Here is a 22951-nt window from a genome sequence, read left to right on the forward strand (position 1 = left end):
CTCAAAGAATTCTGGGAACTGTAGTTTGTCAAGGGTGCTGAAAATTGTCCCCTCATGGCGCTACAGTTCCCAGAGTGGTTGAACAATAAATCTCTTCACAGAGAACTCTGGGAATTGTAGCTCGGGTATAGGGGGGAATAGGGTCCTCCTTATAGCTCTCAGCACCTTAACAAACTACAATTCCCAGAATTATTTTGGGGAAGCCATGACAGTTTAAAGCTGATTTAAAGAGTGCTTTAAATCATAGGAATATAGAGGCAGAAGGCGCTGCGAGGGTCATCTATAGCCCAAATTCCCTGCAATACAGGGATTTATTTATTTACTTGCCTGACTTGGGACTCAAACCCACGTCCTTGAGATTAAGAGTCTCATGCTCCACCGACGGAGCTATCCCAGCTATATGGTGGCCTTACTTAGGAATATGCCCTGTTGAACCCCTTTTGAAAAGACTTATCTACAGGGCCACAAATAATTCTCTGTTTGTGTGCACGTGGCCATAAATTTGCAGGTACGCGATTGCCATTCAATACGGACAGTTGTGCCCTGACTAATACCAAGCTTGAGTTTAAGGTAAAGGGGTAAAGGGGACCCCTGACCATTGGGTCCAGTCGTGACGGACTCGGGTTGTGGCGCTCATCTCACTTTACTGGCCAAGGGAGCACAGTTTCCGGGTCATGTGGCCAGCATGACTAAGCCGCTTCTGGCAAACCAGAGCAGCGCACGGAAACACCGTTTACCTTCCCACTGGAGTGGTACCTATTTATCTACTTGCACTTTAACATGCTTTCGAACTGCTAGGTTGGCAGCAGCAGGGACCGGTAGCAACGGGAGCTCACCCCGTCGTGGGGATTCGAACCGCCGACCTTCTGATCAGCAAGTCCTAGGCTCTGTGGTTTAACCCACAGCGCCACCCGCGTCCGAAGCTTGAGTGTAGTTTGCCGCAAAACCACGGCTGAGTCACTCTGTGGCATCACCCCCGTCAACTGTCTTTTGCAAGGATGGCTTGGGTAGTTGCCAGGGTAACGCGGAAGCCTTGTGACTTCACCGGATGAGTCAGACCCAAAGAGAAGGAGGCTGTTGGGGGTGATTTAACCGACAGCGAGGCAATCCATGGGTCCGTAAGGGAAGCCGGGGTGAGTTCCTGATAAAAGTCCGGGCTGCTGAGGGCCGAATGTAGCCGCTTGCTTTCAGACGAAGGCGAGGAACCTGCAACTGGGTGGCCTCGGACTCCGACTCCCATCATCCCTGAGCGCTGATGGGAGTTGGAGTCCGCCAACACCTAGAGGTTCTTGATTTCAAACATGCATGGAGCACCTGGGGTCCTCCAGATGTTACCGGACTCCAGCTCCAATTATCCAGAGCTGGCGTGGCGTGGCGGTTAGAGAGTCGTACTAGGAGGACCCCAGAGACCAGGGTTCGAATCCCTACTCAGCCATGAACCAACCTCACAGGGTTGTGGTGGGGATTAAATGAGATGGGGGAGCGGAGAGCCATGTATGCCAACTTGGAGGAAAAGGCAGTGTTATATAAATGCCATAGGTAAAGGTAAAGGGACCCCTGACCATTAGGTCCAGTTGTGACCAACTCTGGGGTTGCAGCGCTTATCTCGCTTTATTGACCGAGGGAGCTGGCGTACAGCTTCTCTGTCATGTGGCCAGCATGACTAAGCCGCTTCTGGCAAACCAGAGCAGCGCATGGAAATGCCATTTAGCTTCCCACTGGAGTGGTACCTATTTATCTACTTGCACTTTGACGTGCTTTCGAACTGCAAGGTGGGCAGGAGCAGGGACCGAGCAACAGGAGCTCACCCCGTCACGGGGATTCGAACTGCCGACCTTCTGATCAGCAAGCCCACAGCGCCACCTGTGTCCCATAAATGCCATAAATAATAGCAATAATGATGATATTGATCCCTGATCGTTGGCCACGCTGGCTGGGGCTGATGGGAGTCACGTAGCCTTGTGGGGAAGGCACAGGTTTGCCACCTCTGATATGAGGCTTAGGTTGATTATAACCTGAGGCCCGGTGTGTTCAAAAGATGAAACAGGTTTAAAAAACATGTGGCTCAAGTTCTGTCATGGTACAGCTTCTGGAGTTTCGAACACTGGACGTGTGGGCAAGGATTATGGTTAAATAAGACCTGTTGCCCCCGCTCCCGATGCAACTGTCAGATGGGTGGCATAATAATAATAAATAATATAATATATAATATATTGGACCCTCACCTCCCATCAGCCTAGACATTTCTTATTTTCACAACAATTCCTTTAACTGAATGCTTCCAATTGGAGTGAAAATGCTGTATTGCTGGACTACAACTCCCATCATCACTAACCCTCGACCATGCCAACTCAGACCAATGGGATTTGGAGTCTACCATTATCTACAGGGCCACAGGTTTCCTCTCACCTGATTTAAATGCACAGGATGCCCCCCAAAAGCCTCAATGGGGCTTTGTCTGCCTGCATTGGAAAGGCTGTGGCCGCAGCTGCCATTTCCTTCCAAATGTTTGTCCAGAAATCAGGCCTGCAAAAAAAGCGTGGGAGGGGAATGCAAACAACAACAACAACACTGGCTGAGCTACTTGGAAAACGGCACCGTTTGCCTGCTCTGCAAAAAAATATGAGCGATCAAAGTGTGACAGTTGTGGGAAGAAGGGCTGTTTGTGGAGGCACCCCTGGAATAAGGTCAATAAGGAAGCTGTCTTATGCAAAGTCAGACCACTGCAGTCATACCTCATGTTACGTTTGCTTCATGTTACGTTTTTTCAGGTTGTGTCCTGCGCTGACCCGGAAGTACAGTGGTACCTCTGGTTAAGTACTTAATTCGTTCCGGAGGTCCGTTCTTAACCTGAAACTGTTCTTAATCTGAAGCACCACTTTAGCTAATGTGGCTTCCTGCTGCCGCCGTGCACGATTTCTGTTCTCATCCTGAAGCAAAGTTCTTAACCCGAGGTACTATTTTTGGGTTAGCGGAGTCTGTAACCTGAAGCGTTTGTAACCCGAGGTACCACTGTACCGGAAAGGGTTACTTCCAGGTTTCGCCACTTGCACATGCGCAGTAGCGCTAAATCGTGCTTCGTGCATGCACACAAGCGCCAAATTGCGCCACACACCTGCACAGATACGGTGCTTCAGGTTGCTGGCTATTCACGTTGCGAATGGGCCTCCGAAATGGATCCTGTTCTCAGCCAGCGGTACCACTGTGTTCCTTACTGTGTATATTGGCAGGCAGCAGTTTCAGAGAGGGAGTCTTTTGGAGCCACATTTGCAAAGCTAAGCAGGGTCCGATATGGTTTCAAACTGGACGGGAGACCACTTGTTAAGAGTCCTGCCTCGCAGGGGGTTGGACTTGATGACCCTCGAGGGTCCCTTCCAACTCTACAGTGCTACGATTCTAGGCTGGGAATTGACCCAGGGACTTTCTGCATGCAAAACACATTCTCTGCTGCTGAGCTGCAGCTTGTTTCTCCAATGGGACTCTGAGGAAATATACCGTATTTTTTGCACCATAACACTCACTTTTTTCCTCCTAGAAAGTAAGGGGAAATGTCTGTGCGTGTTATGGAGGGAATGCCTACGGGTGGCATGCCTACGGATTTTCCTCCTCTAAAAACTACGTGCGTGTTATGGTCGGGTGCGTGTTATAGAGTGAAAAATACGGTACTTTATTTCAGTGCAATGAAGACCTGATTGTCAGGTGGGAAGTTTGGCGTGTTAATTCAGGGGGAGGAGGGGAAAGACCGTTCCCTAATGCAGTCTTGCCAAGAATGCGGAAGCCCTCGGGTCGTCTTCTGCCTCCCACCCTGGTGGGATGGCTTTCTGTTTCATTGGGATCTTCTCAAAGGCTCTTTCCAGTTTGGTTTTCGTGAACTTGACTTAACCGCCCGGCTGAGTCACATTCAGTTCAACACCGCATTGCACATTCTTTGTTGAAGGTTTACAAAAGTTTCCTGCTTTTTGTCTTCTCTTTGCAGTGACCGCAGGGAGAGGGCAGCGGCTGTCCCTTTGAAATACACGTATTTTTCACTCTCTAAGATGCACCAGACCACAAGACGCACCTAGTTTTTGGAGGAGGAAAACAAGAAAAAAAATATTCTGAATCTCAGAAGCCAGAACAGCAAGAGGGATCAATGCGCAGTGAAAGCAGCAATCCCTCTAGCTGTTCTGGCTTCTGGGATAGTTGCGCAGCCTGCATTCGCACCATAAGACGCACACACATTTCCCCTTACTTTTTAGGAGGGAAAAAGTGAGTCTTATAGAGCAAAAAATACGGTAGTTATAGGAGGACTACAAAAGACTCCCAAGGGAGTTCTATTGCCTTGGAGGCATCCTGGCACTGCATGTCGCAAAATGGTGGGAATGCAAAGTGGCAATGCAGCCTCTATGCCAGAGGTGGATGTGGACCTAATACAGCCATACCTCAAGTTACGTCCGCTTCATGTTACGTTCTTTCAGGTTCCGTCCCGCGGCGACCCAGAAGTACCCGAAAGGGTTACTTCCGGGTTTCGTTGCTTGTGCATGCGCAGATGCATGCGGAGATGTCATGCACAGAACCGGCAAATTGCAACTCGCCGTGCGTTGATGTGCTGCTGCGGGTTGCGTTCTTTTCATGTTGCCAATGGGCCTCCGAAACGGATCCCATTCGCAGCTAGAGGTACCGCTGTACAGCCCTCCAAGACTTTATATCTGGCCCTTGGGATTCTCTCCAGGCCAGGCCGGTCTCTGTCCTGCGCCATCTTTTCCTTGAACTGCTGGTTGGATTGTGTCTTTCAAAGAGGATAATCCCTCGTTTGCCGGGGGGAGGATGGATAAGGGAGGTGTACGGTTGCCACCTGTCCCTTAAAAAAAAGGCTTGTCTTGAAGGAGCATCTCCACCTCCATCGTTTAGCCCGGACATTGAGGTCCAGCGCCGAGGGCCTTCTGGCAGTTCCCTCACTGGGAGAAGTGAGGTTACAGGGAACCAGGCAGAGGGCCTTCTTCGTGGTGGCACCCGCCCTGTGGAACGCCCTCCCACCAGATGTCAAGGAAAGAAACAACTATCTGACTTTCAGAAGACATCTGAAGGCAGCCCTGTTTAGGGAAGTTTTTAATGTTTGGCGTTGTATCTTGTTTTTAATATTCTGTTGGGAGCCGCTCAGACCAAAGTTTGGCTTATTCCTTCTTGGCATCCTTCATGGTTCCCCATATTCCCTCCGCCAGATCAATCCTATCCATTCTTCAGGAAATCAGCCCTGAGTGCTCACTGGAAGGACAGATCCTGAAGCTGAGGCTCCAAGACTTTGGCCACCTCATGAGAAGAGAAGACTCCCTGGAAAAGACAAAGATGGAGGGCACGAGGAGAAGGGGACGACAGAGGATGAGATGGTTGGACAGTGTTCTCAAAGCTACCAGTATACCTGAAGGAGCGTCTCCACCCCCATCGTTCTGCCCAGATGCTGAGGTCCAGCGCCGAGGGCCTTCTGGCGGTTCTCTCATTGCGAGAAACAAAGCTACAGGGAACCAGGCAGAGGGCCTTCTTCGTGGTGGCGCCCGCCCTGTAGAACGCCCTCCCATCAGATGTCAAAGAGATAAACAACTACCTGACATTGAGAAGACATCATAAGGCAGCCTTGTTCAGGGAAGTTTTTAATATGGGATATCTTAGTGTATTTTTTGTCTTTGTGTAAGCTGCCCAGAGTGACTGGGGAAACCTGGGGCAGGGTACAAATAAATTATTATTATTATTATTATTATTATTATTATTATTATTATTACCAACATGAGTTTGACCAAACTGTGGGAGGCAGTGGAAGACAGGAGTGCCTGGCGTGCTCTGGTCCACGGGGTCACGAAGAGTCAGACATGACTACCTAAGCATAGGAACACAGGAAGCTGTCCTATACCGAATCAGAACATTGGACCACCCAGTATTGTCTACACCGAGTGGAAGTGGATTTAAGACAAAAAACCATCTCCCAACCCTACTGGAGATGCTGGGGATCAAACCCAGGACCTTGAGCTTGCAAGTCAGGCACTCTGCCACTGCGCTATGGCCCTTCCCAGTTCAGACTTTGCTCCTTGGCCTCTTTGTCTCTTACTGTCTTTTGTAAATGCTGTCTTTTGTAAATGCTTCCGTCAAATGGCCATTTTCCCAACAACATGGCTACTCTTTTCTTCTTTGTGGCACGGGGCTATTCAGGACCACCGAATGTTTGGCGACTCCACTTCCTGGACCCTTTTGAAAAAGAAACCCCAGGCGGCTTCCATCTCTTCTTTCCCCTCCTTCTTGTGGCTGAAAGGGGAGAACAACGTTCATTTTGTGCAAATTTGAAAGGAAATTTTGAAGTCAACTGTGCTTGGGCTGCTGTGATCCAGGACCCAGGCATTTGCGTCATTCTTCTCTGAATGTCTTTCTCACTGGCACAGCCTGCCTTTCTTAGGCCTTTGTGGGGCAAAATCTTTGCCAGCTGACCAGTGCAACCTCAACCTCTCCTTCTTAGGTGCGCAGTCATAATCCAAAAATCTTTGCCGCGGGTAGACAGTTCCCATGTTTGGGAAATTGGTATTCAGTTCCCAAAGGGCTCACCATTTCTCCTAAAAGAGGACATTTAATAATAATAATAATAATAATAATAATAATAATAATAATAATAATAAAATTTTATTTATATCCCGCCCTCCCCAGCCGAAGCTGGGCTCAGAGCAGCTAACAACAGTAAAAATAACAGTTTACATAAAATCACAATCAATTAATTGAAATACATTCTAAAATCAATTCATTCTAAAATCAATTCAGAATCAAATTAATGGCAACCATTGGGCTAGAGTGCTATGAGGATTACAGAAGGTGGGGGTCAGACTGTGCCTTGGCCAAAGGCCTGGTGGAACAGCTCCGTCTTGCAGGCCCTGCGGAAAGATGTCAAGTCCCGCAAGGCCCTAGTCTCTTGGGACAGAGCGTTCCACCAGATCGGGGCCACAGCTGAAAAAGCCCTGGCTCTGGTCGAGGCCAGCCTAACCTCCCTGTGGCCCGGGACCTCCAAGGTGTTTTTATTTGAAGACCGTAAGGTCCTCCGTGGGACATACCAGGAGAGGCGGCCCCGTACGTACAAGGGTCCTAGTCAATATAGGGCTTTAAAGGTCAAAACCAGCACCTTAAACTTGATCCTGTATTCCACCAAGAGCCAGTGCAGTTGGTATAGCACTGGGTGAATGTGATCTCACAGCAAGGACCCTGTAAGGAGTCTCGCCGCGGCATTCTGCACCCGCTGGAGTTTCTGGGTCAGTCTCAAGGGCAGCCCCATGTAGAGTTTGCTTATTTGTGGCCACCTTGTACAGTGGTGCCCCGCAAGACGAATGCCTTGCAAGACGGAAAACCCGCTAGACGAAAGGGTTTTCTGTTTTGGAGGCGCTTCGCAAAACGAATTTCCTATGGGCTTGCTTTGCAAGACGAAAATGTCTTGCGAGTTCCTGCGGGTTTTCCCCCCTCCCCCCTTTTCTAATCCGCTAATCCGCTTATCAGCTGATCCGCTGATCCGCTGATCCGCTAAGCCGCTTATCAGCTGATCTGCTAAGCCGCTAATACTGTAGCGCTAATCAGCGTACAGCCGCTAATGGGCTTGCTTCGCAAGACGAAAAAACCGCAAGACGAAGAGACTCGTGGAACGGATTCTTTTCGTCTTGCGAGGCACCACTGTATTTAACAATGGGTTTGAATGCAACAGGTGACCAGGAATTCCATGCAGGTGAGCAAGTGAGTGGGCAGGTGTGGGACGGACAGGTATTGCCACTCCTCCTCTGCTAACTGGCATGGTTTCTGCACTAGCCACAGAGGGGGGAAAGTCTATTCTTCTACGACCCTGGAAACAAATGAACAAACAAACAAATTATTATTTATACCCCACATATCTGGTTGGAAACACAGCATGCTGTCAGAAGTGGGACAGCAGCAACACACCCCTTCTCTGCCGTACTCCCTGGCAGAAAATCATTTTGTGTAAATGTAGCATAAGAAATATATTTCCACGCTGGCCAGCTACCATAGAAATGCAGGCAGTGAGCCTCTTTTTCAGGCTAACATTTTCCCCCTCAGCTTCGTTAGCTACGAGCCCTGAAATTTGGGGTCCCTTCCAAGCACGTTCCAAAGTTTTGCAGTTGTTTTGCAGCAAAAACCCAGCGTGCCCCAAACTGAGTAACCGTTACATCAAACCGGGATTCGTAGTTAACATTCAAAAAAAATGCAGCATTGTCCAAATCGCTTCAGACTGGGGCCAAGGTTTGGCAATAGTTTTGTAGTGATTTGCAGCATCCCAGATATGGAGTAATTTATACTATTTCCCCCCCCCCCAAAAAAAAACCCTTTGTGGGCTGCTTTTACCAGATGCAGCCACCGCTTCTGAATGGCGATGGCTTTCCCATGGTTACCTGCTCTTTGTAAATCTTTGAGTTTGATAACTGCTAAAGGTATGTATAGCTCTGGTTTTCCCAGTAGTGATGTATGGAAGTGAGAGCTGGACCATAAAGAAGGCTGATCGCCGAAGAATTGATGCTTTTGAATTCTGGTGCTGGAGGAGACTCTTCAGAGTCCCGTTGACTGCAAGAAGATCAAACCTCTCCATTCTTAAGGAAATCAGCCCGGAGTGCTCACTGGAAGGACAGATCCTGAAGCTGAGGCTCCAATACTTTGGCCACCTCATCAGAAGAGAAGACTCCCTGGAGAAGACCCTGATGTTGGGAAAGATTGAGGGCACAAGGAGAAGGGGACGACGGAGGACGAGATGGTTGGGCAGTGTTCTCGAAGCTACCAGCATGAGTCTGACCAAACTGCGGGAGGCAGTGGAAGACAGGAGTGCCTGGCGTGCTCTGGTCCATGGGGTCACGAAGAGTCGGCCACGACTAAACGACTCAACAACAGCAAAAATAGGCTGCACGTTGGGCTGTCCTTGGAAACACTTTGGGAAGTTTCTGCTCGTGCAGAATGCAGCTGTTGGAGTTTTATCTGGTCCAGCCTGTCCAGGTCCCATGTTGCCAGGAAAAATTGTGTGGGAATTGCAGGAAAGCAAATGGCTAGCTAAACATTAGGAGAAATCTCTGAGTGGTAGGAGCTGTTTAACGGGGGGGGGGGGAATTCTGCATCAGGAAGTGGTGGCTTTTGAGGAGGGAATGTATGGAGATGAATAGTAGATGGAGGTGGAGGTGAGTCAATGATAGGCAGAGCCACCCCCTGCGAGAAGGCAGGTGGGTGGGCTCTGGATCAGGGCCAGCTGAGGTTGGCCTGTGTTCTCAGCGTCGCTCTTTGCAGAACTCAGCAGGAAAAGGATACGGGCAAAACTAGAATGACTTGCTCCACCTGTCACTGGCTTTTTCGGCTGCTGTTATTTCCACCGCTATTTCTCCTGCTCCCTGCCAGGCAAATGTTTTCTACAGGCCAGTCATTTAGGATACAGTCAGAAAACACCATCTGATTCAGTTCCTAAGAAAGCGAGATGCCATTACGAGCAGCCAGAGACGGGCCGCTGACAAGTAAGCTCTGGCGTTAGGTACAAATTCAGCATGAGCCATCAAACCAACACCTGTCCCAGTGACATCATTCAAACGCTACCCAGATCTTCTTAATCCACTGACCCCGTAGGCTCAGATTTCCGACTTGTACAGTAGCGAAACGGTCTGTGCTCCTGGGCTTACCATAAGCGAAACCCGCACTTGTTTACCTTTAGCCTTTCTGAGAAATGAGAACTGGATCCCTCTGAATGTGAGGGATGTGTGTGGCTTTTAAATACCTGTTTGGATCATATCCGAGCCAAATGTCCAGGAGCCAGTAGGAATGCAAACCATCATCATCATCATCATCATTAATATTACCCCACCCATCTGGCTGGGTTTCCCCAGTCACTCTAGGCGGCTCCCAACAGAATATTAAAAACACGATAGATTATCAAACGTTAAAAGCTTCCCTAAAAAGGGCTGCCTTCAGATGTCTTCTGAAAGTCAGATAGTTGTTTATTTCCTTCACATCTGATAGGAGGGTGTTCCACAGAGTGGGCGCTACCACCGAGAAGGCCCTCTGCCTGGTTACCTGTAACCTCACTTCTCGCAGTGAGGGAACCGCCAGAAGGCCCTCAGCGCTGGACCTCCATGTCCGGGCTGAACGATGGGGGTGGAGATGCTCCTTCAGGTATACAGGGCCGAGTCCAGGGCTTTAAAGGTCAGCACCAACACTTAGAATTGTGCTCGGAAACGTACTGGGAGCCAATGAAGTTCTTTCAGGACCGGTGTTATGTGAAATATTTCATTCCACCCACGGGATGATGAAAAAGATGGGACTTTGGCCTGAACCAGCAATGCTCCTGTTATTCCTCTTTATTGCTTCTTGCCTTATTTGACGCCGCAACAGGGCTGAGACTGTGACCTGGGTTTAAGTACAGGGAGAAACCTCACCTAAGACAAGGTAACCCTGTGGTGCATGACTGGCCCAGGTCTCCCTTGCTGAAACTCCAGGACTTTTTACAGCAGGAATGTTTACTTCCTCAGTAGTTTAGATTCCCATGTATGTCAGGCAGCAGGCTTAAAGAATGCCAGGTGTTGATGATCTTATCAGGGCCAGGATGTTAATGTTATCCCTCCATGTCTGTGTCTTGCAGATGGTCAATTGTCACTTCACAGGTGTTAATTTACTCGGGGTTGCTGAGATAACTGCATTATCACCTATCTGCTACTACAAAAGGTTAAAATGTGTGTCTGTTCAACATGTATTTGCACTCTAATCATCCCTTTTATTACATCTCATTGTTCTTCATCTCCCGACCTTCCCATTTTCTCCTTGATTTCTGCTAAGATTTTGCCTAATGCCTCTGATGAAGGGCTCAGAGGGAAGCTGATGCAATTTGTTAGCCTTTAAGGTGCTGCAAAAATAATAGCTTTTGCTTCAAGACGCTGCTGAGAATAAATAACCTCAGGGGAGTGGAGGGAGTATTTGCTCAGAGGGTGCAGTAAGGAGTGGGAAGTTCCCATTTTGCAAACAGCCTTCCCTGGATTCACTGCACGGTTTTCATTCATGTGCAAATTTAGTTGAGTAGAAACGCAATTAATTCAACTGAGATTTCTTGAAATAGGTGACCGCCCACCCCCCAAAAAACTTGGCTTTCTCCTGCAACAGCCTGGGCTACCTTAGTGAAATATCTGCCCTTTCCCCCTTAACAAGCAGCATTTATGCAGCAGGGTCAGGGAGCAATAAAAATCCCTTGAAACCCACCCTGTTTTCACGCTACCGGCTTAAAAATGCATGCACAATAATAATAAAAAAGATTTTCCCCCTGTGCAATGGTTGAGATCCAATTGGCAGTCTGTTTTCAGATTCTGAAAGCTACTTTCCTAAATCTGTCGGCCCAGCAACCTTTGCTATGGAGATGGTCGTGTGTTGCTTTCCCAAATTCTGCTGCCAAACGATTGACACAGTGAGTCCTTTGTTGCTGCTTCTGCAGATGGGCTTTTCTCCTCTTTTCCTCCCCAAATAATTGTGCTGCTGGGAAAAGGCCGCTGGAAGCTATCTAATCTCCCCTTACTCTGCAGAAGCACTTTGCCATCCTTGAGAGGTGACCTTAATTCCTTTCTGTTACTGCTTCCTGAGATGCAGTGATGGAGGCAACTTGGATGGCTTTGAAAGAAGAAACCGATAAATGTGCAGAAGATCAGGCTTTGTTGTTGTTGTTGTTTAGTCGTTTAGTCGTGTCCGCCTCTTCGTGACCCCCTGGACCAGAGCACACCAGGCACTCCTGCCTTCCACTGCCTCCCGCAGTTTGGTCAGACTCATGCTGGTAGCTTCGAGAACACTGTCCAACCATCTGGTCCTCTGTGGTCCCCTTCTCCTTGTGCCCTCCATCTTTCCCAACATTAGTGTCTTTTCCAGGGAGCCTTCTCTTCTTATGAGGCGGCCAAAGTCTTGGAGCCTCAGCTTCAGGATCTGTCCTTCCAGTGAGCACTCAGGGCTGATTTCCTTCAGAATGGATCGGTTTGATCTTCTTGCAGTCCATGGGACTCTCAAGAGTCTCCTCCAGCACCAGAATTCAAAAGCACCAATTCTTTGGCGATCAGCCTTCTTTATGGTCCAGCTCTCACTTCCATACATCACTACTGGGAAAACCATAGCTTTAACTATACGGACCTTTGTTGGCAAGGTGATGTCTCTGCTTTTTAAGATGCTGTCTAGGTTTGTCATTGCTTTTCTCCCAAGAAGCAGGCGTCTTTTAATTTCGTGACTGCTATTAGGCTGTTTGGGATTAATTGCCACCCATGACAGTGTTTATTCTAGCTCGCCTGTTGGAGGCAATAGACTCCGAATGCGAGTTGGGAGCCTAAGTTGTTGTGCTCATATCCCAAACAAAGGATATCTCAATTCCTTCCCAAAGAAAACTTCCGGCTAAGCTCAAATTCCCCCCCCCCCATTCATTGCTATCCAAAGCTGTCTGCCTAGCCAGCGAAATCTCCAGGGAGTTTTCCACACAAGTGTTATTCTTTTCTAAAGAAGAAGAGGCAACATTGAGCTGCAAAACAGTTTGAGAGTTCGGCAAAGGGACAGGCGCTCCTCTAAGGGCAGGCTAAATTTAGACTGGGAAGACTAAATTTGTAAATTTAAACATTTATATCCCACCTTTCCTGCAAGGAGTTCAAGGGTGACGTACATAGTTCTCCTGCCCTCTGTTTCATCCTCAACAACAGCCTTGTGAGGTAGACTCAGAGACAGTGACTGGCCCAAGGTGGGGGAACTGAACGCTGATCTCCCAGGTCAAGAGAAAGGCAGGTTTTATAGACCAGGACTTGTCAATATTTTCAAGGCCCAGCCCAACTTTAATGCAAGATTCATAAGAGGACTATTTTTAAATTTTATTTTTAAATTTCTTTTTCCATTTTCGCATTCTTTGCTTTTCTCCTCTCATTTTTTTTGAGTGGGGGGGGGGACGGCAAGAAGAGAAATTGGTGGTGACTCCAGCGTGACCCATCCTAGGTCAGATTGCCACCCTCTTATTAGATTGAAAATGGGACTTTTTCTGGATGGAAAAAAACAAACAAAGAACCCACTGTTAAGCTACTACAGCCCTGCTGCTGGGACCTGGAAAGATAGGTTTGCGGGCTTTGTACCAGTTACAACTGGGCTCCCAATTCATTTCATCTGGCAGGGTTTATATACCGCTTATTCATCCAAACCTCATACTGGTTAAAATTTACATTAAAATTAGATGTTAAATAAAAGTTAGCATTTTTCTTTTCACAACAAAGCCGACACTTTTAAAATGGTACGATCTAAAATAAAATTATATATTAAAACACATGTCAAATATTAGCTGTCTGGTTAGGCTTGCTTAAACAGAAAGGTTTTTGGCAGGCACTGAAAACAAGTTCATCAAATGTGCGGGCCGATTTTCAATGGGCAGGGAGTTCCAAAGTGTCGACACTGCAGGATGGATTCTTTGCAAGGGCAGAATGAATATTACCTGGCATTGTAAGAGGGCCACTTCTGCGGATCAAAGCACGCAAGACCGGGATAGCTCAGTCGGTACAGCATGAGACTCTTAATCTCAGGGCTGTGGGTTCGAGCCCCACGTTGGGCAAAAGATTCCTGCATTGCAAGGGGTTGGACTAGATGATCCTTGGGGTCCCTTCCAACTCTGCAGTTCTATGCATCTGTGTGGGCATATATGGGACGGAGAGCTGCGTGACACAAGACAGAACAGGGCAGCGTTGGGAAGAGAGCACCTGATCCCATACAAAGACGTAGTTTTCACTGGACTGCTTTTCCCTTGCGATGGTGACTCTGTCTTTGTGGAACTTCCCATAAAAACAGTGCTTTTCTCCTTGGTCCTTTTCCCGGCAGCGTCGTGGGCACAAAAATGAAACGGCTTCTCTTCCCATGAAGCAGCCTTTACCTTACGTGACACGTAGTACTGTACTAGCAGTAGTGTCTGACTGCAGTGAGTGAGTAATCTTTAGGACAGCTGCTGCAGGGGGACTTCCCCAAGGAGGAAACGTGCAAACCAAACAGCTCATGACCCTCTGCTGGGAAAAACATTGGAGGAACAATGGGACATGAGCCCTGCCAGGTCTCTAAAATGCTGGCCTTTTACAACACAGCACAGGTAGATTGTTAGCCACTCTGAGCCCGGCTTCGGCTGGGGATGGCAGGATATAAATAAATTATTATTATTATTATTATTATTATTATTATTATTATTATTATTATTATTATTATATTATGAAAGAGCTGGACCCAGTTCCTGCCCACCCACTCCTTCTTTTCAAAACTGCTTTTCTATCAGGTTTCAGAACCCCAGTGGGAGAAACTAACTTTTTTACCTTAAGCCGTAATTCCCGCATGTCGGGAGGAAGGACCATCCAACTCTACAATCCTGCAAAAAGCAGGACTGGCAGGGAGTGGGGAGTTTTGCTCCCCCTTTCCCTCCTGCAATGTGCTTTTAATGCAGAATTGGGGGCCGGAGAGAGGTGCCTGGAGGGCCACGTCTGCCCCCCCCAGGTCCTGACCGTCTGCAACCCGTTCTAGGGATTCAGGCGGCTTGTGTGGTTGGGCTTCCCTTTGCTGAGAGCCGTTTGATGGCTGGCTTTTTGTCTGTGCAGCTGATTTAGGGGCAGGTTGCATACAGCATTAAATGCATCACTTGCAGTTGCTTCCTCCTCCTCTTCCTCTTCCTCTTCCTCCTCCTCCTCCTCCTTCTGCAAATATCAGCCACTTGGAGTTCCAGTCAGATTTGGAACTGCACTAAGGAGCACTAAGGGACACAGGTGGTGCTGTGGGTTAAACCACAGAGCCTAGGGCTTGCTGATCAGAAGGTCGGTGGTTTGAATCCCCGCAACGGGGTGAGCTCCTGTTGCTCGGTCCCTGCTCCTGCCAACCTAGCAGTTCAAAAGCACGTCAAAGTGCAAGTAGATAAATAGGTACCGCTCCAGCGGGAAGCTAAACGGCGTTTCCGTGCGCTGCTCTGGTTCGCCAGAAGTGGCTTAGTCATGCTGCCCACATGACCGGGAAGCTGTACGCCGGCTCCCTCAGCCAATAAAGCGAGATGAGCGTCGCAACCCCAGAGTCGGTCACGACTGGACCAAATGGTCAGGGGTCCCTTTACCTTTAAGGAGCTGTTAACTCAGGGGTAGGCAACCTAAGGCCCGGGGGCCGGATGCGGCCCATTCGCCTTCACAATTTGGCCCATGGACGGTCCGGGAATTGGCACATTTTTACATGAGTAGAATGTGTCCTTTTATTTAAAATGCATCTCTGGGTTATTTGTGGGGCCTGCCTGGTGTTTTTACATAAGTAGAACGTGTCCTTTTATTTAAAATGCATTATTTGTGGGGTGTAGGAATTCGTTCATATTTTTTTTCCAAAATATAGTCCAGCCCTCCACAAGTTCTGAGAGACGGTGGACTGGCCCAATCCTGAAAAAGGATGCTGACCCCTGTAGTTAACTCCTCCTTCCCCTGACCCCACCAACACGCAACCACTGAAAACCCCACAGAGAGTAACCTACCCCTAATCGCTATTAGCTCCTAACTGCTGTGCAGTTCTGGCGCTCATTTTTCGGTAGCTAAAGCAGCTGATTTACAGCAGCGGAAGGCAAAGAACAGGACAGTGTCAAAATAGAAAAAGGGTCATTTGTGGTTATCTGGCCATCGGATTAAGAAAGGAAAAAAATTAAGCCCTGGCTACCTTGAGTGCGGTGCATTTCCTGGGAATTAATGAGAAGATCAACTCTGCTAATGGGCACCAAATGGGTCGTTATCCCAGCCTTTAACAAGCCATTAATCCTACCAGGAATTATCTGTGCCAAGGATGATATTAATAGTTTGCTTGATTCCTCTGTTCTCGCTTTACTACTTGAACTGGGCTTACAAGGTCTTATTTTCAGTTACAGATAGGTAGCCGTGTTGGTCTGCCATAGTCAAAACAAAATAAAAAAATTCCTTCCAGTAGCACCTTAAAGACCAACTAAGTTAGTTCTTGGTATGAGCTTTCGTGTGCATGCACTCATTCTTCAGATGAGCTTTCGTGTGCATGCACACTTCTTCAGATAGGTCTTATTTTGTAACAGCTACTAGGAGCCGGAAGAGGAAAACCTATGTTGGATGGAGCACTACTTTGTCTCAAAGGTGATACTGATTCAAATGTACGCAGCCTACGGCCTGTAGTCTCTTAGTCAAGCCTGCCTTTCGGGGTTGTTGTGAAAAGTGCAGACATCACTCTGCACTCCTTGTGTACCCTGGCTTATACCATACAAAACAAATCTGTGATTTGTAATCTGAATCCAGTCCAAAAGTTGTTTTAAATAGCCTGCTCATGTAGTTTTTCTTCCTGCCTGAGAATGCAAAAGAGAATAAAAACAGAGGGGGAAGAGTGGTTCATCACCAGCAACCTATAATATCTGGAATACAGACACTCTTAGGGTGGCGAAAGAGCTGAATGGACTCTCCCAAGACTGGGCACGACCTGCTTTGATAATATATATTAGATAGCATGGTTAAGTTGCAGAGCCAGCTATAGATCAAACTATCCAGGCAAGGGAGCATCACCACACACACACACACACACACACACCCTTCTCTTATTCAGCTATTGAGCAACTTGTGCTTCATTTGAACTGCGTTTGTCATCATTTTGTAACTTCGATGCTTGATTCACAGGCATGACTTATTCCTGTCTTGCAAGACGACAGATTTGCATTCTAGGACCTTTGTGTGTTGCCGTATTTCAGAAAGCGAAAGTCAGGACACAAAAGTTGTTGAGCTCTTTTTTTGCCCGGACACCGTTTCCCCGAAGATTTTCACCCAGATACTGTTTCCGATGGCTGCATCCTGGCTATGTCCAGGAAATTCCGGGTGTAAATCTGCATATATGCATTCCGTGTAAGCAGGGGGCACTTCCGGACTGTTGCTGTTTTGCTCCGAGTTCAAATCCAGGTTGCATAATTAAAGCTGATTGGGAGTCTTGTGCAACAAAGCCACTTCCCCAAAAAGTTTGAAGTTTTTTGCAATAAGGAAAGCGATGAGAAAGCACATTGAAAATTGTAGGATTCCTCTTGACGGACGCAAAGTCTGACCTCAGTAAACCGATTGTCTGGAAGTAATGTGTGCATTCTGTGTACTAATAGTTTCAGCTTTTTAGTGGCTGGTTGGGTAGCAGTAACTGAGGACATTTAACAAGAAATGAACATAAGATCAATGGGAAAAAAATATGAGTATGGAAGAAGGGCAAGAGAGGCAGTTAAATGTACACACACACACACACACACACATATATATACAGTGGTACCTCTGGATGCAAATGGGATCCGTTCCGGAGCCCCATTCGCATCCAGAGTAGAACGCAACCCGTTTCTGCGCGTGTGCAATTCGCCACTTCCGCGCATGCACATGACATCATTTTGAGCATCTGTGCATGCACAAGCAGTGAAACCCGGAAGTAACCGATTTCGTTACTTCCGGGTCGCCACGGAGCACAACCCGAAAACGCTCAACCCGAAGCTACTTCCACCCGAGGTATGACTGTACACATACAGTGGTACCTCGAGTTACAGACGCTTCAGGTTACAGACTCCGCTAACCCAGAAATAGTACCTCGGGTTAAGAACTTTGCTTCAGGATGAGAACAGAAATTGTGCAGCGGCGGCATGGCGGCAGCAGGAGGCCCCATTAGCTAAAGTGGTGCTTCAGGTTAAGAACAGTTTCAGGTTAAGAACGGACCTCCAGAACGAATTAAGTACCACAGGTACCACTGTATATAAAACAATTTAAAACAATTCAGAACTGTTTTTATGTATGGATCATATCTATCTATATCTATCTATCTATCTATCTATCTATCTATCTATCTATCTATCTATCTATAATCCATATCTAAAAATAGTTTAAAATAGTTCAAAACCACATGCTGAGTGTGATTTTAAAAAAACCACGTCAACTTAAAAAGGCTTGCTCTCAAATATAGCTCAGTATCCTGAGCTGCATTGTGGGTAATATCAGCGCTCTGCGCAACCTTGCCAGGGCACACCTGCCTGCTGCTCCTGAGTGCCAGTCAGTCCCCTGGAGGCAAGAACGGGAGAAGGGCACTTCTCTGAGCACGAGAGAGGCACATGTTTGGCTGGTGGCTGGGACCAAGAATGGAGTTGAGGATGGAGTGGTCCCTGCAGGATGTTCCTGGATTTGCAGCACCACCTGTATTCAGGGATGAGTGACAGGCAGGCTGGTCTGTCTCCTTCTCCAGCGGAACCATGTGGGACGTGAGGAACGTGCCACAGCCACAGAGTGAGTCAGCTGACCCCCTTTTGCTTTCTCTGTGGCCGGCCTCTCCCTAACTTAAGGAAGCTGCGTTTCATCGCTAGGCAAATTTCACTTGAGCTGCAGAGTGTTTAGGGATTGAGCCATCTGTGCGCAGATCCAGGTGGATGCAGGCGCGGGTGGGGCTATAGAATATTTGGTGTCGGAAGAATATGAAAGGGTGGGGGAGAGACTTAAAAGGGAAAACACATCCATCCGGGTCTTCACACCCCCATTCTGATATTATGTTGGGGGAGAGGTGGAAAATTAAAGTGGCAGATGGTTTCAGCTGCCTGGTGCTGTTCAGAGTGATGGCTGGGGAAAAAAAATTAAAGTTTTTTTGGGGGGTGTTCAGCGGTGGGCTCTCAAACGGTGCCAGGGTCGCAGCCGCTGTCCAAGGCTGCCAGGCGATGATCCTTGCTCTTGCTATTTTCCGCTGCCTCCATTTCCCCCCACAAAATCTTTGTAGCAGGTTTTAGAATGTAATCTCCTCGGGGCAGAGTCCTGTCCGCTTGCATTTTGCAAAAGGGCCAGGCAACACTGACGGCAGTGTTAACATATGAAATCAGTCCGTCGGGGCACGATGAACAAAATTTAAGGCCGTATGCTGATGCCCTGTATTCCAGGAGCTCTGACCCAGGCTGCCCCACTCTGCTCCGTCATACGCCTGGAACCCTGCAGGAGACCCCTGCAGGATTGCCCCCACTTGCATAATGCAATGGACTTGGGTGGCACAATGTTATTGGCCTGTCTCAAGAGGACCTTAGTTGTAAAGGAGTATCAGGTACCGGGCGAGAACTTCCTTCCTCGGAGGTTTTTAAGCAGAGGTTGGGTGGCCATTTTCATGGATGCTTTAAGTTGAGATTCCTGCATTGCTGGGGGTTGGACTAGTTGGCCCTTGGTGTCTTTTTGCAATTCTAGGATTCTGTGAGATCCAAACAGCTGCTTTTAGGTAGGTCAGTTTTTGTGTTACTCTACAAGTTCCTCTTATCCGCAAACCTCCATAACCACGTCCAAAAGTGCCCTAGAAGGATCACAGCTCAGTGGCAGAGCAACTGGGTCGCATGCAGAAGGTCCCAAGTCCAGGCTATAACATCTTCAAGCACAGCTCGGAAAAGACCCTTGTCTGAAATCCCATTGCTAGTCAGTGTAGCCAATAGTGAGCTAGATGGACCAGTGATGTAACTCAATATAAGGCAGTTCCTTATGTTCCTGTTTAGTGAGAGCCATATAGCTCAGTTGGTAGAGAAGAAGAAGAGTTTGGATTTGATATTCTGCTTTATCACTACCCTGAGGAATCTCATGGGACACGGGTGGTGCTGTGGGTTAAACCACAGAGCCTAGGGCTTGCCGATCAGAAGGTCGGCAGTTTGAATCCCCACAACAGGGTGAGCTCCCGTTGCTCGGTCCCTGCTCCTGCCAACCTAGCAGTTCGAAAGCATGTTAAAGTGCAAGTAGATAAATAGGTACCACTCCGGTGGGAAGGTAAACAGCGTTTCTGTGCGCTGATCTGGTTCGCCAGAAGCGGCTTAGCCATGCTGGCCACATGACCTGGAAGCTGTATGCCGGCTCCCTCGGCCAATATAGTGAGATGAGCGCTGCAACCCCATAGTCGGCCACGACTGGGCCTAATGGTCAGGGGTCCCTTTACCTTTACCTTTTAAGGAGTCTCAAAGTGGCTAACAATCTCCTTTCCCTTCCTCCCCCACAACAAACACTCTATGAGGTGAGTGAGGCTGAGAGACTTCAGAGAAGTGTGACTGGCCCAAGGTCACCCAGCAGCTGCAGGTGGAGGAGCGGAGACGCGAACCCAGTTCACCAGATTACGAGTCCACCGCTCTTAACCACTACACTCACACTAGCTCACACTAGCATCTGCTTTGCATGCACAAGATCCTAGGTTCAACAGGTCTCCAGGCAGGGTTGGGAAAGGGATTCCTTGCCCCAAACCCTGGAGAGCTAGACTCTGTCAAGGCTGGGAAAACAACGGGTCTGAGTGCAAGGCAGCTTCCTATGGAAATGCTGTCAGCTTGAAGCAACATTGATGGGTGTAGAACTCTTGCATCCAAAACAGAAACCCAAATCCAGCCCTGGCACGCTATGCGAAGTCTCCAGCAGTCCGTAATGATAGGTGTGCCTTGAGGACTGTGCTGCGCCTTTAAATGGTAATCAGAATGGCATTCCTTCAAGCAGCTAGTTTTGCATTTGTGGAAATGCCTGTTGATAATTTCTCTTGCAGAAAACCCCCAAGTTAGTACCATACAAAGGCCCTGTGTGGTGTAGTGGTTAAGAGCGGTAGTCTCGTAATCTGGTGAACCAGGTTCACTTCCCCGCTCCTCCACATGCAGCTGCTGGGTGACCTTGGGCCAGTCACACTTCTTTGAAGTCTCTCAGCCCCACTCACCTCACAGAGTGTTGGTTGTGGGGGAGGAAGGGAAAGGAGAATGTTAGCCGCTTTGAGACTCCTGAAGGGGAGTGAAAGGCGGGATATCAAATCCAAACTCTTCTTCTTCTGTTCTCTCCTCTCCCCATCTCGTGTGCAACTCTCTTTTCTGAATCCAGCAGCATTATTTTAAACGTTGCTCCAAAAATTGCCTTGCCAATCCTTTCGAGATAAAATGTGTTTCCTCTTCAATTTACCAGCAATGTCCCATTTCAGAGCATCAGAAAGCAAAAAAGAAAAACTAGTTCAGAGCCAGTCCCCTTGTTCCCAGTCAAAGGCATGGCTAGTATAGAGTTTGCATAGTAAGGAAGGGTTGTAGATCAGCAGTAGAGCATATCTGCTCTGCATTTAGGAAGTCCCAGATTTGATCCCAGTATCTCCAGGTATAACTGGGAACGTGCCATGTCTGAAACCCCGGAGAGAGGCTGTGAGTCCTGGCTACCCAGTGGTTCCTAAACCATTCCCCACTATGGACCACTTGAAAATTGCTGAGGGTCTTCTGGAACCAATTAATGATTTTTCTGCGTCTTGGAGCAACTATACTTTTGCTAGATACAACCATTTTTTTAATTGTATTTTTCGTTGCCGCTTTCAGCCAGCGTGGTGTAGTGGTTAAGAGCGGTGGACTTGTAATCTGGTGAACTGGGTTCGTTTTCTCGCTCCTCCACATGCAGCTGCTGGGTGACCTTGGGCCAGTCACACTTCTCTGAAGTCTCTGAAGTCTCTCAGCCCCACTCACCTCACAGAGTGTTTGTTGTGGGGGAGGAAGGGAAAGGAGAATGTTGGCCGCTTTGAGACTCCTTCGGGTAGTGATAAAGCAGGATATCATATCCAAACTACTACTCTTCTTCTCCTCCTCCTCCTCCTCCTCCTCCTCCTCCTCCTTCATTTCTTCTGTACAGTTGCACCTCAGAAGTCGAATGCCTTGCAAGTCGAACGTTTGGCTCCCAAATGCCGCAAACCCATAAGCGAGTGTTTGCGAACGTTCTTTGGAACCCGAACGTCCGATGTGGGTTCCGTGGCTTCCGATTGGCTGCAGGAGCTTCCTGCAGCCAATCGGAAGCCGTGCCTTGGTTTCTGAACGCTTTGGAAGTCGAGCGGACTTCCAGAACGGATTCCTTCCTACTTCCGAGGTATGGCTGTCTTGTATTTTGTTGTGCTATAGCGAGAACTGCAGTACAGTAAGATGCAATAATAAGTTCAGTTAAAAACAGATAAAAATATTTCTTCAACCATAACTCCACAGGTGCCGCAGGCCACCTGAATGAAGCTTGTGGGCTGCTAACTGGAAAGCCAAGGGGTGACGGCAGTACTGAGCAAGATGAACCGGTAATTTCATTCCGTACAAGGAAATTTCCATCGCTCAATGAGAGAGAGAGCCAGTGTGGTGTAGTGGTTAAGAGCAATAGACTCGTAATCTGGTGAACCGGGTTCGCTTCCCCGCTCCTCCACATGCAGCTGCTGGGTGACCTTGGGCCAGTCACACATCTCTGAAGAGTCTCAGCCCCACTCACCTCACAGAGTGTTTGCTGTGGGGGAGGAAGGGAAAAGGAGAATGTTAGCCGCTCTGAGACTCATTCGGGTAGTGATAAAGCGGGATATCAAATCCAAACTCCTCTTCTTCTTCAATAGTAAGAGCACCTGCTTTGCAGACGGATGGCCCCCCAGTCCAATTCCTGCATCTCCAGGCAGGATGGGGAGAGACCCCTCTGGAAAACCCTGGAGAGCAGCTGCCAGTCAGTGTTGACAGCACTGATCTAGATGGGCCAATGGTCTGGCTCTGTATAAGGCAGCTTCCCATGCATGCAACTCTCTGTGGAAAGTGATAATTGGATTTGGTCGAATGATTAAAAGGAAATAATTTCACAGCCTTCCCTTTATGATCCAATCGAAATACTTTTTTCCCAGGGATAGGGAAAACCTCTGGCCCTCCAGATGTTGCCAGTCTACAGCTCCCCTCATCCATCCTTGACCATGCTGGCTGGGGATTTACTCAGCAGTAAATCCCATTGCACTTACTGGATTGCTAGGGACAGTCCCATTGATTTTAGTGAGAGAATTAAATACATGTTCGTTAAATGCTTGTTTAATAAATATGCAGTCCACAAATGATGCAGTTAAGTAATTTTGAATTCTGGGTTTAATGGCCTCTTGGGTGCCGCTCTTTAGATGCTAATGTGCTTTACTCCCTTATTTCAATAGGCAGTAGGAAAGCCCT

At 48.0% G+C, this 22951-nt stretch overlaps 1 protein-coding gene and 2 long non-coding RNA genes across 18 annotated transcripts in view; 2 read left to right on the forward strand and 1 right to left on the reverse strand.

Moving 5' to 3' along the window:
- LOC309352028 overlaps nucleotides 1–22951 on the reverse strand; it is a 215669-nt gene that overhangs the window by 39869 nt on the left and 152849 nt on the right. The window contains exon 1 of one of the 9 annotated variants that reach the window (XR_014161025.1): nucleotides 14880–15076. The exons of 7 other annotated variants lie outside the window; for them this stretch is intronic. This is a non-coding gene — a long non-coding RNA (uncharacterized lncRNA). Of the gene's footprint in view, nucleotides 1–14879; nucleotides 15077–22951 lie in introns of those variants that run through there. One more of the 9 variants, XR_014161026.1, reaches the window with a different exon arrangement.
- PFKFB3 (6-phosphofructo-2-kinase/fructose-2,6-biphosphatase 3) overlaps nucleotides 1–22951 on the forward strand; it is a 77071-nt gene that overhangs the window by 17820 nt on the left and 36300 nt on the right. For 3 of the 8 annotated variants that reach the window (XM_081879892.1, XM_081879893.1, XM_081879896.1), the window contains exons 1-2: nucleotides 1016–1133; nucleotides 21980–22062. The exons of 1 other annotated variant lie outside the window; for it this stretch is intronic. In XM_081879892.1, coding sequence (XP_081736018.1) covers nucleotides 22055–22062 — 8 coding nt within the window. In that variant the 5' untranslated portion in view covers nucleotides 1016–1133; nucleotides 21980–22054. Of the gene's footprint in view, nucleotides 1–1015; nucleotides 1134–21979; nucleotides 22063–22951 lie in introns of those variants that run through there. 4 more of the 8 variants (XM_081879894.1, XM_081879899.1, XM_081879895.1 and 1 more) reach the window with 3 other exon arrangements.
- On the forward strand, nucleotides 6501–11102 carry LOC309352062. The gene is made up of 3 exons (XR_014161076.1): nucleotides 6501–7299; nucleotides 7666–8441; nucleotides 8902–11102. It is a non-coding gene; the product is annotated as an uncharacterized lncRNA (long non-coding RNA).

The sequence above is a fragment of the Podarcis erhardii genome (assembly GCF_964252035.2).
Source record: "Podarcis erhardii genome assembly, chromosome: 10".
NCBI classification, from domain to species: domain Eukaryota; kingdom Metazoa; phylum Chordata; class Lepidosauria; order Squamata; family Lacertidae; genus Podarcis; species Podarcis erhardii.